This window comes from Saccostrea cucullata, unplaced genomic scaffold (assembly GCF_032062105.1).
Source record: "Saccostrea cucullata isolate Sc308-1 unplaced genomic scaffold, CSIRO_AGI_Scuc_v1 ctg2747, whole genome shotgun sequence".
Taxonomy (NCBI): Eukaryota; Metazoa; Mollusca; class Bivalvia; order Ostreida; family Ostreidae; genus Saccostrea; species Saccostrea cuccullata.
This window is the reverse complement of record NW_026935360.1, coordinates 1-16,494: the sequence shown is the minus strand read 5'-3', so window position 1 is coordinate 16,494 and position 16,494 is coordinate 1. Positions and strand designations below refer to the sequence as shown.

Here is a 16,494-nt window from a genome sequence, read left to right as displayed (position 1 = left end):
TTTTCTTCGTCTACTTTCCTTTTTACTTCATTACTTTCTGTTTGTGGTGTATGTCAAATATTTGACATTTAAAATAAATTCAATGCATAGAATGACCTTTTAAAATACAAATGTATTCACAACCAAGACAGAGCAAGAGCTGTCAAGCATAAATTGTAATTGATATCCACTGGACGATAACTTACAACATTGTATGATATCTTTTAATTCTGACTGGAATTTTCAACTAGCTGGGTATTAAAATATACACCCATACATTTATTTTTTACCATTCAAATATTTGATAAATATAATATGGCTTATGACTTGTTCCTCTTCAAGAATGTTTAAACTAAAAATTCCAATTTGCAGAAATAGACATTATTGTTATTAAATGTAAAACAAAACAAATAGAGGTAACACAAAAATAACTTAAAAAGTTCTACGTAAGAGGCAGTACTATTAGTAACCAATAACAAAAACAAAATGAACATTAAAGCTATGACTGAACGATAAATTCACTGATAGTTGTATGAGAAAAATCATGAGAACATTTTCATTCTTACATACATGTTTTATTACAAAATGTTTTGAACATTGTTTAAAAATTTGACATGTAAAAGGTCACCAATATCACAATTTGGCTGAGTCCTTTGAGGGATTTGGGGTCGTATCCCCTCGCCAGTCCCAGCAGGCATGAAGACAAATAAAGCTGACATTTAGATCACCCATTCTGGAGCAGAGACACAGAAAGACATCACGTAGACAGTTTCCTTTCATTAATAGTTCTGCGAGAAAGAGCTCTCATTTGCTTCTTGCAGTCACACCCGAAACTCCTGCAGATCTATCACACAACCTGAAAAATAAACGTGGAGATCTGATAAAAAAAAACATGAAAAAATACAAAAGAAATTGAACATTTCAAAAAAAGAGGCCATTGGCCACATCGCTCACCAGAGTATAATGGCTAGAAAAGCACTTATCAGTTCAGAATTGAAAATTTTACTGAAGGGGGGAGGGAGTTGAGGGGAGCAGGGGATGACTCCATATCAATACATAACATATACCTTTGCACGTTGCTGTTCTTGATATTTTTTAAAGATTGTCTTCCTAATTGGATGTCTCAATATAAATATTTATAATCATGGCTTTTCCATTCTTAAAAAAAAAGAATCATACAGATTTTTTCTAAAAATTTTTATGGAAAACTTTGATCCCCCATAATGGCCCAACCCTATCCTGGGGGGTATGGTTATACAAACTAGCATCCACACTACCTCAGGATGCTTCCATATAAATGTAAATAATCATGGTTTACTATTCCTGAGAAGTATTTTCTGCATATTTCTATGTTAATATTTTGTCCCCCATTGTGGCCCCAACCCTAGCCCCGGGGGTCTTGATTTGAACCTGTAGGTGCTTAGATATAAATAAGACAAATCATAGCTTTGCAGTTCTTGAGAAGAGGATTTTCAAAGATTTTTGCTATATATATACCTCGGTAAACCTTTGATCTTCTATTGTGGCCCCCTCCTACCCTAAGGGGTCATCATTTGAAAAAAAGTGAATCTACACCACCTTAGGATAATCCCACATGAGTTTCATCTTTCCTGGTTCAGTGGTTCTTGAGAAGATTTTTAAATGATGTCATTGATTTTTTTTTTACCAATTTGTTATTACATGTATCTCCCCTTTATTTGAAGGAACTTAAATCCCCTTCATCCAAGGTTACTAAGCACCAAGTTTGGATGAAATCTGCCCACTAGTTCTTGATAAGAAGATGAAAATGTATAGTAGTTTGTGAAAAGATGAAAATGTGAAAAGTTTATGATGATGATAACAATGACAGAGATTGGACAAATTTTGATCAGAAAAGCTCACTTGAGCCCTCGACTCAGGTGAGCTAAAAAGTTATGAAATGGTTGAAAATTATTTATAAACTATTCAAAACACCATAAAATCACTAATTTTAATGGGTGTATATTTTCGTTGTTTTTTGTGTAATCAAGACTCCTTCGATATTAAATCCTACTAAAATGCAAAATTTCAAACAAGTAACAACTCAAACTTGATTCTTCCACAAATTGGAATCCTAATGAATCAATGAATTTCTCAAACCATAAAAATGTAGACTCCAAAAAATAAGTGATTTGAGACTAGTCTTTTCCAGATGAATTTGAATTTTTCAGTGCTCAAGTTTTTTTTAAAATCTCCAGCAGTATTTTGGTTTTCTTTCAAGATGCAACCTATCAAGCACAAGATTTTGAGCACAGTAAATTAATACATATATAACTTTTAGACACATAGAGATTATTGCATAGGATGAACTTTTCAATGTCCTTTTTGAGCTTTTTTTTTGGCAGGTAGTATAAGTGGCTGTAGATTGGTCAGTGCCTTTACTAACCGAAAGAAGGGATGCTGCAGTGAGCCAAGGATTCTCAAGATGTATAGGAGAATTTTAATAATCATTTTATTTGTCTTTATCAAAAATTTAAACACTAACAAAATTTTCACACAATTTCAGATCAAACATTGTTTGGAAGACATGTATAATAAAAGAGGTGTAAAGAGAAGTTTTTAAATTTGTATTGAACACGAGCACATTTAAGCTGATCAACATCAGTGTAAAATCGCTAGAAAATGAATCCTTGTTTTGAAAATTTTTTTTAGATGCCTTTCTTACACAAAATATACACTTTTAGAGCTCCGAGGCTGGTGCACTTTTTCTACGTCCACCTCCAGGCATTTTTGTGTTTCTCTTTGATTTCAGGTTTACCATTTGTTGCTTTAAGAGCCCAAAAGAGTAATTTTAACATCTGATTCATTGATTCACATTGTAATACAATTGAACTTCAGTATGCTATGTTGAAAACCATAAATATGTCAAAGTGCATGATTTGGAAGACCCTTCCTCTTATTACTGATGGGTTTAAATTCAAAGTCTCTAATCCTTTTACATTTTAAAATTTTCTCTCAGTCAGATTGAGTTTGAGTCGTAAGATAACAAGATTTGACAGTACTTTTATAATACATTATTTAAACAGGCTAAAGTACCAGTAAATATTTTTGTGAAGTAAAAAATTCTTTAGAGTCAAAGCTTTAGCTAATATTTTTGCAGAGCAAATGTGATAGTATTCTGTGATCAAAGTTTATACATGTGAATATTTAACAAATATGTGAATACATGTGAATATTTAACAAAACAGAAAGAGATTTTCACCCCCCCCCCAATACATTCAAAGAATGCAAATAGTTTGAATTTTTTTCTAAGTCCAAGGTGCATAGCTCTATCATAAATTGCTCAATTGTACCCAGAACAGAACTTGACCTGGATTTTCTTATTCAAATTTCATTTCAGTATGTGCAACCTCTGCAAAAAAGTGAAAAGAAACTCTTCGTGGACCTACTGACAGACCGACCTACAGACAGCACAAAACAATATACCCTCCCTTCTGCAAAAGAAAGACATAAATTAAAAACTAGAGGTACTGTGAGCAATGAGCTCACTAAATGATATCCCCCGCCTCCCATATAATTATAATGGCAAAGTCCATGTTTTGCGGTGGCCAGGAAACCCAAAATATTAGTCGGATCAAAAAATAAAATAGGAGGTGCACAATGGCAATATGTAATAAAGATTCTGCGAAAGTTTCATTTAATTTCACTCAGTGGTTTAAGAGGAGTTGAGGATAAGAGATGGGTACCGGAGTCTGACCGTTAGAAGCTGGGGGCTCGTATATAAAGAGTTTACATCCTTTATGACGCCAAATGCATGAGATTTTGCGCCATAACGTCTAATAGCTGGATAGCCTGCTCCCCTGTCTCATCCTAGTGACACGGTGTAAATTAAGCAAAACAGGGACATGGAACCAGGCTTATAGCTGGAAAACTTTGCATGCGGTTAACTATTATACTCATCCGAGGTGTTTCGAATATCTTTTATAGCATTTACCGCTAATTATGAAAAGCAGAGTGTAATTGTAATGTTTTACTCTAATTATCAGTGAATGGATTTATTAATTATCCCAATTATCAAAGATAAACACATTAAGTACTATGTCATTACATTTATGGACCAGAAAATGGTTTCTTTACGTTCCATATTCCTCAAAACATGGAGGAAATTCGGTACGAGGTGAACAATTTGCACGTAGCTTATAATAAATTCTAATAAGTAAATAACATTAATCAATAATAGCAAGTAAATAAGAATAAATGTCTATTCATATCATTCATTCAATCATCCATCGAATCATTATTTTAGCGACTCATATAACAGGGAACATCTTGTTTACCATGTTTACTTATTCATAATCATAGTGGAGAATGCCGAATTCGTAACAAAGTAATGCATTACACTGCCATTACTTCAACAATTTGGGCATTACCATTACTCTATTTTCTTAAAGTAATGCATTACATTACCATTACTTTGATGTGGATCTATACTGTCATACACGTACTTGGAAATGACTGTTGTTGTTGAACCTATGTCAACTAAAAAAAAAATAAATCCATGCACCCAACAACCCAGATACGTAGAGGACACCATCCCATTTCATTTCAATTTTTTTCACCCCTTTCTAATTTCTCTTTAGGTATTTCACTGATACTAAACTGAAATCAATAACTGGCAATTATAAATAACTGTAATATTTTTAAATGGGTTATTTTACCATACTTACAAAGATGCTTAGAGAATAATATTGGTAAACAAACTATTGAAAGTGGGGATGTTGTCAAAACACAAACGGTAATACTGCTTGTTTTGTAAACCAAACCTTAGTTAAAATAAGATATACTGAGTAATAAATGTTGCATAAGCCTCATAAATCATTTTAAAATCATCTATTATGATTGTGGTGGAATTCCATCCAAAAATAAATAAATAAGTTGTAAACAAAATAAAAGTTAGCACGTGAAGATCTCAAATATTACAGTAAAATAACCAAAAATACTTTAATTTTTTTTTATCATTATACCCTTGTGATTTTTGCTTTTAATCATAAATTCTTAATGCTAAAATTAGAATGTTGTAGGATGTTACTGAAAACCTACTAAAAATATAATTTTCACCAGGAAACTTTCTCATATAAATAGAAAACACAAAGTTCTATAGTAAAAAAATATGTGTACCTAAGTGACCATGAACTGTTGAAAGAAGGATAGGTTTATACAATTATATATAGATCGATCTAATTATATAGTAGAGCTTAAATGTGAATATGTAAATCTAAGTTTTGAGCACATGCAGTGAATGTCTGGTGTTCATTGAAATTGGTCAACATAGATCGATGTGCAAGACAACTACATATAGAAAACATGTTGTAGAAACAATTTTATTTACAAACTAGAGGTACTGTGAGCGATGAGCTCACTAAATGATACCCCCCGCCTCCCATATGGTTATAACTGGTGAAAAAGTCCAAGTTTTCCTGTGGCCGGGAAACCCAAAATATGTGTCAGATCAAAAAGTAAAATAGGAGGTGCACAATGGCAATATGTAATAAAGATTCTGTGAAAGTTTCATCAAATTTCATTCAGTGGTATGAGAGGAGTTGCGGATAAGAGATGGGTACCCCAAAGCGTAACAGACGGACGGACAGACAGACAGACGGACGGACGGACGTACAGACGGACGGACGGACGGACGGAATTAACGATTACTATATACCCTCCCGCTTTTCAAGCGGGGGGTATAACTAAAACAAGCTAGCAGGTCGAGTAACTCAAGGCATTTCCTTATCGTCTTTTAGAATCTTCCTCTTTCCTGAACATTATATGAAAATGACTTCCTCTAGGTGGATGTAAGTATCAAAAATTAGATTTGTATATTTGATTATAAACAAAGATCAGTATCATATATTTTTGAGATTTTAAACCTCAAGGATGTATTTCTTGAGGTGTTGGACGGTATAAATGATAACGACCTGTATACTTAGACCTTCATACACATTAACTCAATAATTATATCAATATTCACCCGAAATGTTAACTTCTAGAACTGTCCCCTGTCTCTTAAATTATTGTCTGAATCATCAGTGAATAAAATATTGTTTAAATTAAATTGTCTGAATCAAATTTCGAGTGTAAATTTGAATGTCCAGTGTATAAATTGATAATTTGGAGTCATTACATTGAAGCACATTGTCAAAGATTACCCGAATTTCAAATTTTTTTACTCATACAGTGTCTTATTTCTAAAATAGTGATTCAGGTATTCAGCATTTATCAGAGTCTGTGTTTGTGGGACTGTGTTACAAAGTGGGGACCTCTGAACAGGTGACCATGAGGAGAGAAATACTAGACATGGGCGAGATGGTGAAAAATCAAGTAATGCGTACAAGTAAATACGACATGGTGATGATGACAAGTGGCAGTTATAGGGAAGGATTCAGGCTAGAGGAGTCAGATATAGACTTGATGTTTTGGCCAAAATTCTTTAATATAATCTGGGTCTTGGACCAGGCTCAGAATTATGATTTAAATAGAAAAAGACTAATTCTCTGTGATTGTTCGGAAAGTCCACCTGGATTTGCTTTACTTGAACTATTGACAGAGACTCACTGGGGACCTCTAGAGAATCCTTGTATAAGAATTAACGACAGACTCTATATATCAAGTTCTGAGTTCAGAAGAATAACGGTTTCTGCTGCTTTTCCTGAATATAGGGAACATGGTCCTTGTTGTAGCTGTTTTATTGGGGTAATAGAATATGACGTAGCCTTATGTTTTATCTCTGACTTTTGGCCCCCTCCTGCCTTCCAATGGAGAAACAGATGTCACTCATGGCCCCCGCCTCCTATCGTTGATGAAATTGTCAGAAAAGGATGCCATTTTGTAGCAGTAGGACACAAACTAGGAAATCACACTGATAAAGAATGGAGAATTTCCTTCTCTTTGGCAGAGCAATGTCTCGTTTCCTGTATGAATCATTGCCAATTCTTAACGTACGGTCTGCTTAAATTGTTCTTGAAAGAATGTATTCGCAATGGATTAGATGAAGAGGATAAATTGCTGTGTTCTTATCACATGAAGACAGCTGTTTTTTGGATGATTCAACAAAATATGATACCTTACTGGTGTCCACAAAATCTCTTGCAGTGTTTCTGGGTCTGTTTTAAACTTATCTTGAAATGGGTGTATGAAGGCGTCTGTCCAAATTTTTTTATTCCAGAAAACAACATGTTCCTGAGTAATATTCATGGTCAAGCACAAAAAGAATTGTTCATCAGACTACATGGTTTATATGAAAAGGGTTTAGCATGCCTTTTTCACAGTCCATTCATCAGATCCCATGTTATAAGGGTCCTTCTAAATCCTAGGCAATCTGTTTGTACACATGAACACACTTTGGTTTCTAAGGTCCAGTTTGACGCAGATCTACTCAGTGAGATAAAGAACACCAATCTACCCATAACAGACTTGTATAATAGTATTGAGTTCCTTATTGCCATAGAAAGGTTGACAATTTTACCCCTTACACAATATCAGAAACTTGTTTTACAGAGGAGTACAGCTCTTACACTCAAGGACACAGCTTTTATTTTACTCAACGATTTAACAGATTCTTTACCACTCGAAGTGGACACTAGCACATGTAGAAATAAATTGAAATATTTAACAAATAAAAGGTCCCTTTACATGCTGAAATTAGCTGCTAAATTAGGGTTTATTTGCGACATGCTTTACATTGCTATGTATTATTACAAGACCTTCAGATACTTGGAAGCTTTAACTGTAATAAGAGCTACAAAAGCCAAGTTAGCACAGCCATATGTAGTATATGGGCTACAAGTCAATGCTCAAAGATATAGCGAAGCTATAGGGAGACTTTCCTTGTCTACAAAAATGAGAAACGCTGTAGCATGTGATATTTTTCTGAACAATTGCATTTGTTACATCAATGAATTAGTGCCAGAACAACAGTCTGGGTTAATGTGTACTTGTCCATGTTTATGTATCCCCCTCTATGTTTTCGTACACATGTTGGAGGTCTTGTGTTACAGACATGTAGACCCAGTGAAAGCACAAAGAGCCCTAAATGACCTACAAGATCTTGTACACCATGATCCGGGGACATACATATCCGAAGAACAAAAAGACATATCATGGGAGATCCTAGGTATTTGTCAACAGGTCATAGGGAATTACCAAGCTGCCTTGTATTCCTACCAACAATCCCTGACACAAGAAACATTCAACAAAATACAAACCGCTACATTAATGAGGATACAGCACATCATGGATCTAATCCAAAGAGTCTAATATGTTATTAATCTTCACTGAGTACATTTTAATAAATAAATTTTAGAATCAGGTTTTTTGTAATAATTCAACAATTCTAATCTATTTTTTACAAATAGTAAAAAGCAGCTGTCACAATTTTCCTTGTGAATTGAAAGTCGGTTTTTTAACTTTTTTTTTTTCAAAAATTTTAATAAATCAAAAGAAGAAATATTAAAATGGGGGGATCAATTTTTCAAACTTTTGCAGACAGTTTAATTCTTTATAATGCATTGTGTTTATATAAAATGAAGCTTTGTAATAGGTTTGTTAGTTAACTTTATATAACATTAATTGGTTTTTTTTTTACTCTCATGATAAACAAAATAATGAAATTGTCAAACAAAGCATACCAGCCTCCATAATATATTGTCCAATAAAGAATTAACATGTTTATTCCAAACATTGTATTCTATAATATAATACATATACAAAGTTTGAACTATTAAATAAGGTCAATATCTGTTATTTCATTTCAGCATTTCATAATACATGGTATTATTACAATATTTGTACATATATTTAAAAAAATCTTCACATTTATGACATGATTGTTTAATTGATATAAAATATTTAATTTTGAAATTCCAGATTTTGTATTTTGTTCATCTACTTTCCTTTTTACTTCATTACTTTCTGTTTGTGGTGTATGTCAAATATTTGACAATTAAAATAAATTCAATACATAGAATGACCTTTTAAAATACAAATGTATTCACAACCAAGACAGAGCAAGAGCTGTCAAGCATAAATTGTAATGAATATCCACTGGACGATAACTTACAACATTGTATGATATCTTTTAATTCTGACTGGAATTTTCAACTAGCTGGGTATTACAATAGACAACCATACATTTATTTTTTTACAATTTAAATATTTGATAAATATAATATGGCTTATGACTTGTTCCTCTTCAAGAATGTTTAAACTAAAAATTCCAATTTGCAGAAATAGACATTATTGTTATTAAATATAAAACAAAACAAATAGAGGTAACACAAAAATAACTTAAAAAGTTCTACATAAGAGGCAGTACTATTAGTAACCAATAACAAAATCAAAATGAACATTAAAGCTATGATTGAACGATAAAATCACTGATAGTTATATGAGAAAAATCATGAGGACATTCTCATTCTTACATACATGTTTTATTACGAAATGTTTTGAACATTGTTTAGAAATTTGACATGAAAAAGGTCACCAATATCACAATTTGGCCGAGTCCTTTGAGGGTGTTGGGGTCTTATCCCCTCGCCAGTCCCAGCAGGCATGATGACAAATAAAGCTGACATTTAGATCACCCATTCTGAAGCAGTGGCACTGAATAAAGCTGACATATAGATCACCCATTCTGAAGCAGTGGCACTGAATAAAGCTGACATATAGATCACCCATTCTGAAGCAGTGGCACTGAAAAACATCAAGTAGACAGTTTCCTTTCATTACCAGTTCTGAGAGAAAGAGCTTTCATTTGCTTCTTGCATTCACACCTGAAACTCCTGCAGATCTATCATACAATCTGAGAAAAAGAAACATAGAGATTAGATGAAAACCAAAAATAAAATGGACAAGAAGAATGTGAAATTTGAAAAAAAAGTTATGAAATGGTTGAAAATTGTCTATCTATTCAAAATGTTGTGGAATCATTTGCTTCTTGCATTTACACCTTAAACCCCTGCAGATTTATCATACAACCTGAGAAAAAGAAACAGAGATCTGATGAAAACAAAAACTAAAAAGGACAAGAGAAATGTGAAATTCGAAAAAGTTATGAAATGGTTAAAAATTGTCTATCTATTCACAATGGTGTGGAATCACTAATTTAAATGGGGTTTTATTTTCATTGTTTTTTTTGTGTTAGCCAGACTTCTTTGAAATGAAATCCTAAAGAAATGCGAAATTTCAAAGCAGTAACAAATCAACATTTCTTCTTCCACAGATTTGAATCCTCATGATTGTATGTTTTCATCAATTCAATCATGAAAGTTAGACTTTTATAAATAAATGACTTTAATGTATCGATTCCAAATCAATTTGAATTTTTCAGTGCTTGATTTTTTTTTTAATATCTCAGGCAATATTTTAGTTTTCTTCCAAATAACAACTTATCTAGAACAATATTTTGAGCAAAAATCCACTGTATATATGAAGTGAATTTGTTATTATATTTCAGTAGTACAAAAAGCTCTCATCAATATTTTATCAGAAATGTTAGATACATAAAATAAATGTCTTTATTTTCTTAGATTGTACCAAATACAATTCACAAAATTTAGCACAATTTCAGATCCTTACAACGTTCAGCTGCTTATCAGTAAAGGAACAAGCAGTGATCTTATCCTACAATCTACTATCAAAATTTTAACAACCACGGTTCAGCTGATCAACAACCGTGCAAATTTACTAGTATTCTTTAAAAGAAAAAGCATAAGCAATATTTCAATGCTTTCTTTCTCATATTTATTAAAATAGAATATAAAATCATCTGTAACACCTTCTAAACTGATATATGCTACAGCAATGAACATTACATCGTCAACATCTGAATCATTGGTTTACATTGTCATTCAATTGAACTTCGGTATCTTGATTAATTACATTTAGAAAAACAATGTTGAAGTGATTTCGAAGTCAAAACCGCTAATTATTAAAGAATTTTATCCTTCATATCTCAAATCCTTGGATATCACAACATTATCTCTCAGTCAGACTGAGTTTGGGGTAAAATTTGAACGAACTATTATTCAAGAATGCCAAGGTACCAGTAGATATTCAATCAAATGAGAAATTCCTGAGAGTATTATATTATTATTATTATTATTATTATATTATAGATCTAAAAAAAAAAATGAAAGTCTAATTTTTAAACACAACTACTATGTACATCGACATTGGTCTACATAGATGTCATTTTGTGCAAGGAAACTATTCAAGAAAAAGTGCAGAAATTATTTCATTTACAAACCGAAACAAGTAGTGTACCTCAAAAAGGGATTTCCTTTTCTAATTTTAGAATCTTCCTTTTTCCTAAACAAAATATGAAAATGGCTTCTAACAGTTGGACGTAAGTGTAAAAATTAGATTTGTATGTTTTATTCTGAATAATGATCGGTTCCACATATTTTTTGAGATTCTACTCCATGATTCTTTAGGTGTTGGACGGTGAAAATGATAACAATTTCGCTTCTTTTGTTAGATTCCATTTTATTCTGTTGTTTTCTTTGTTTTTGTTCATCGGCAAAGTATTTAATGAATCAAATTTTGTAAAACATCATGAAGAAGAAAACAAAGCGCTTATGTTTTACTCGTTCTCTGTGTTTTTATTTATCTAAAAACAATTTTCATATATATATAATTTTTTTTTCTCATACAAAAATCGTTAATGTATTGTATCTTTTTTTTTAAACAGTGATTTGGGTATTCAGCATTTATCAGAGTCTGTGTTTGTGGGACTGTGTCACATAGTGGGGACCTCTCAACAGGTGACCATGAGGAGAGAACTACTTCAAATGGACAACGCGATGAGCAATCAAGTTGATATGATTTCAATTTATAAAATAAAACTGATGACAAGTGGCAGTTATATGGAAGGATTCCGGCTAAAGGGGTCAGATCTAGATATGATGTATTGGCCAACTGACCATAATATAATCTGGGACTTGGATCAGACTAAGAATTATGATTTAAATAGAAAAACACTAATTCTCTGTGATTGTTCCGAAAGTCCTCCTGGATTTGCTTTACTTGAATTATTGACACAGACTGATTCGTGCATAATAGAGAATGCATGTATACGAATCAATGACAGACTTTATATATCAAGTTCTAAGTTCAGAAGTATTGTAGATTTTCCTGGATTTAGGGAACATGGTCCTTGTGGTAACGGTGTTATAGAGGAATTAGAATGTGACATAGCCCCATGTTTTGTCTGTGATATTTGGCCCCCTCCAGCCTTCCAGTGGAGAAACAGACGTCACTCATGGCCCCCACCTCCTATCATTGATGAAATAGTCAGAAAAGGATGTCACTTTGTAGCAGTAGGACACAAACTAGGAAATCACACTGACAAAGAATGGAGAATTTCCTTCTCCTTGGCTGAGCAGTGTTTAGTTTCCTATATGAATCATTGCCAATTCTTAACGTACGGTCTGCTTAAATTGTTTTTAAAAGAATGCATTAACAGTGGATTAAGTGAAGAGGATAAATTACTGTGTTCTTATCACATGAAGACGGCTGTTTTTTGGGGAATTCAACTGAATATAATGCCTTGCTGGTGTCCACAAAACCTCTTGCAGTGTTTCTGGGTCTGTTTTAAACTTATCCTGAAGTGGGTGTATGAAGGCATTTGTCCTAATTTTTTTATTCCTGAAAACAACATGTTTCTGAGTAATATTCATGGTCAAGCACAAAAAGAATTATTCATTAGACTCCATAGATTATATGAGAAGGGTTTAGTATCCCTTCTTCACAGTTCATCCATCAAATCCCATGTTATAAGTGTCCTTCAAAATCCTAGGCACCCTGTTTGTACAGATGAACACACTTTAATATCTAGGGTGGTATTTGAAGTACAACTATTCAATGAGATAGGTCGCTATAACCTACCCACAGGAGAACTGCATCGTTGTATGATCTTCCTCAATGATGTAGGGAGGTTGATTACTTTATCCCTGACACAATATCAGAAACTTATGTTACAGACAAAAGCAGCTTCTATTCTCCAGAGCACATCTTTTCATTTACTCAACGGTTTAACAGAGTCTATACCGTTCGAAGTGGATACTAGCACATGTATGAATAAAGTGATATATTTAACTAATAAAAGGTCCCTTTACATGCTGAAATTAGCTTCTAAGTTTGGGTTTATTTCCGACATGTTGTACATTGCTATGTATTATTACAAGACCTTCAGATACTTTGAAGCTTTAACTGTAATAAGAGCTACAAAAGTCAAGTTAGCACAGCCATATGTAGTATATGGGCTACAAGTCAATGCTCAAAGATATAGCGAGGCTGTAGGGAATCTACCCTTGTCTACAACGATGAGAAAGGCCGTAGCATGGGATATTGTTCTGAACAATAACATTTGTTACATTAAGGAATTATTGCCAGAACAACACTCTGGGATACAGTGTAGATTCCCTGTATTACGTATCCCCCTCTATGTTCTCTTACACATGTTGGAGGTCTTGTGTTACAGACATGTGGACCCAGTGAGAACACAAAGAGCTCTAGATGATTTAAAAGATCTTGTACACCCTGACAAGGAGACAAACACACTTAGAAACGGAAAAGACATATCATGGGAGATCCTAGGGATTTGTCAGCAGGTGACAGGGAATTACCACGCTGCTCTACATTCCTACCAACAATCCCTGAAACAAAAAATATTCAACAAAATACAAGCCGCAACATTAATGAGGATACAACAAGTCATGGACCTAATCCATAGAGTCTAACATTTTATTAATAGAGATTGTTCTATCTGACGTATCCGTATCCGTATACGTATCCGTATCCGTATCGAGGTATGAGATGCATCTCGATCCCGATGTCCAAACCATCTGGTTACATTTCTATCGTTTCAAGTTTGGTTTTGAACCTTATTCACTAAGAAATAATATGTAGAGTGATTTTTTAATAAAAACATATAAGTTGCTGTACACGTCTTATGCATCATGTCTTTTTGGGTGGAGGGGGTATAAAAGTTTAAAAATAAAATTAGAAAAACAGGTATGTTATTTTTATTTAATTTGTAGAAAATATTTATAGATCGACCTCTCTCTCTCTCTCTCTCTCTCTCTCTCTCTCTCTCTCTCTCTCTCTCTCTCAATTTAAGGGTATTCATTTTTCATTCTTGAAATAACATTTACAAGAACACGACATATCCCTAATAATATATAATTATATATACAGGTAAAACCTCTTTATCTCAAACTTGTAAATTGTAAATACATGTAGTTGTACATTAACTGGGAAAGATTTAATCATAGTGCAAAACAAATGTATATGGGGGATTCACTGAAAATGTCCATCCTCATTTCCCTTTTTATCATCTTCTATGCCATTCATTATCACGTATTTGATGGTCATTGTTCTCCAGAAAATTTTTGGATATCTGGTAATTCGGGGGCAGTTTGAATACACTCCCTAAATTGTAGGTCGATAACCGTATCATGGGCGTCGGAAGAAAATAGGAAGGGGAGCTAGTTGAAAGGGGGTGCTAATCTTAAAAAAAAGATAAACCCCAATTTTAATTGCCTATATATAATGTCTATCTTTGCAAGAAAGAAGGGCAGGGTTAAGACGCCCCTACCCCCCCCCCCTTCCCGGTTCCGACGCCTATGCGTACCCAGGGTTTCAAGGAGCTTGAGAAATGATTATGTACAAGATCTGAAAGAGTTGCGTTTAAACGCTGTATATCTTAGATTTGATTGATTAAGCACCTGTCGATAAAGGGGGAGGAAAATAAATGTAAGGTTACGATATATCTTCCTCTCTTAAACTATTCTTTTTGCATTTTAACTTTTTTTCTTGAAAGTTACATGATGGAGTTTTAAGTAAACAAAGCAAGCTCTGAAAAACTCACCCTTAAATGGTATTGTGTGTGTACGGGGGGGGGGCTTATCGCCCCCCACCCCCCGCCACTTTATTTGCAAAGATTGACATAATATATATTGAGGCGTAGGATAAGCCCCTTCCCCACTCTCAACAGGCATATTGTATTGCAGTTAACTTAGGCGTCGGAACCGTAGCCCCCCCCCCCCCCTCGCCACACTCTTTTATCCAAAGATAGACTTAATATAGACAATGAACATCGCTGCGTAGGTTTAGTCCCCTCCCCCCCCCCCCCCCCCACTTTCCACAAACATGTTTTAGTTTAGGTAAAATAAATGTGGAAAGTGGTGTGTTGTTTGGAAAAAAATTGCGAGTGAAACTAACACCCCCCCCCCCCCCCCCCCCGAAATAGGATTTTCGTGTTTAGACGGACATTTCCTTTTTTTTGCCTGTAATTTTTTTTTTCTTTTTGTAGGAATAAAAAATATTTTTTAAATAGCCCCACCCCCCCCCCAAGTACAAATTACAATTTGCTGCCGACGCCAATGGTTAAAGTAGGGTAAGTGGGAGTGTCTGAAAAGAAAATTGTAATGAAAAAAGTTCGACCCCCCCACACACACACACTCACACACACAATATATTTAAGGATTTTTGACAATGAACAAAAAAATCTTTTTTTTCTGCTTTTTCAGGACTGAATTTTTCTCTCTTTCAATTAGCCCCACTCCCTACTTTCAATTTACTTCCGACGCCAATGTGAGGGGAGGTGAAAAGGAGGGAGTTGAACTGGCTATTCAAAGCATATACTCAGAACTTGTAACGGTCCTGAAGCGAATTATAAAATCAATTTGAAACTCTCTCTAAAACGGATACATAGTTTTATTGATCGCGTTGATGATAAGGTATTTTGTATTTCAGTTTGTGTGTGTGTGTGTAGGGGGGGGGTATCTATTATGTTATCAGTTACGTGTAATGGTATAGTGAAAAATACAGAATGAATCAATAAAATATCCTGATATTATGAGAGAGGAAAAGGAGAAAGGGAATTTTTCAGCAATTATTTGGAAACAAAATGAAATTAATTTTAAACTTGGTTTCATTTTCTTTTTTTTTTAATCAATATTTTTCTTCGAAAAGATAGAGGTTTACAGCAGTTTAGTATTTTTTATAGAACAAAAATTACCATTTGTTATTTTTCAATGCAAGACTGTGACTTATTTAAGCAACCACAAACAGAGATGGAATTGTATTAAATGGTTTAGACATCGGGATCGAGATGCCTTTCATATCTCGATACGGATACGGATACGTATACGGATACGGATACGTCAGATAGAACAATCTCTAATAGTACATTAGGTACATGTAAATAAACTTTAGAATAAGAATTTTATTTATTACATTAAGTGATTCAAAACTTTTTTTGACAATAGTAAAAAGTTGGTGTCAGGATTTCCGTTGTGAATTGAAAGTTGTTTTTTAAACTTAAATTTTTATCTTCAAAAATTTAAATAAATAGATTTCTAAATAAAAACATGAAATAAATGGGAAAGTCAATTTTTCTAACTTCTGCAGACCAATTAATTCTTCATAATGAATTGTGTTTATATAAAAGGAAGGTTTGTAATAGGTTTGTTAGTTATGTTTATATATAAACATTGTTTT

At 33.5% G+C, this 16,494-nt stretch overlaps 2 protein-coding genes across 2 annotated transcripts; both read left to right on the top strand.

Annotated features, from left to right (window-relative positions):
- Window positions 1-5,766: 5,766 nt before the first annotated feature.
- Window positions 5,767-8,247, top strand: LOC134242563 (uncharacterized). The gene is made up of 2 exons (XM_062724660.1): window positions 5,767-5,786; window positions 6,189-8,247. The coding sequence occupies exons 1-2, from the start codon at window positions 5,767-5,769 to the stop codon at window positions 8,245-8,247; spliced, it is 2,079 nt and encodes a 692-aa protein (XP_062580644.1).
- Window positions 8,248-11,297: 3,050 nt separating this feature from the next.
- LOC134242567 (uncharacterized) lies at window positions 11,298-13,730 on the top strand. The gene is made up of 2 exons (XM_062724664.1): window positions 11,298-11,335; window positions 11,681-13,730. The coding sequence occupies exons 1-2, from the start codon at window positions 11,310-11,312 to the stop codon at window positions 13,728-13,730; spliced, it is 2,076 nt and encodes a 691-aa protein (XP_062580648.1). The 5' UTR covers window positions 11,298-11,309.
- Window positions 13,731-16,494: the final 2,764 nt, after the last annotated feature.

Excerpts from the sequence above, each read along its gene's own strand:
- LOC134242567 (XM_062724664.1), top strand. The coding sequence starts at position 11,310 with ATGAAAATGGCTTCTAACAGTTGGAC. Across the intron at positions 11,336-11,680 it reads ATGGCTTCTAACAGTTGGAC|TGATTTGGGTATTCAGCATT; the intron begins GTAAGTGTAAAA and ends TTTTTTAAACAG.
- LOC134242563 (XM_062724660.1), top strand. The coding sequence starts at position 5,767 with ATGACTTCCTCTAGGTGGAT. Across the intron at positions 5,787-6,188 it reads ATGACTTCCTCTAGGTGGAT|TGATTCAGGTATTCAGCATT; the intron begins GTAAGTATCAAA and ends TTTCTAAAATAG.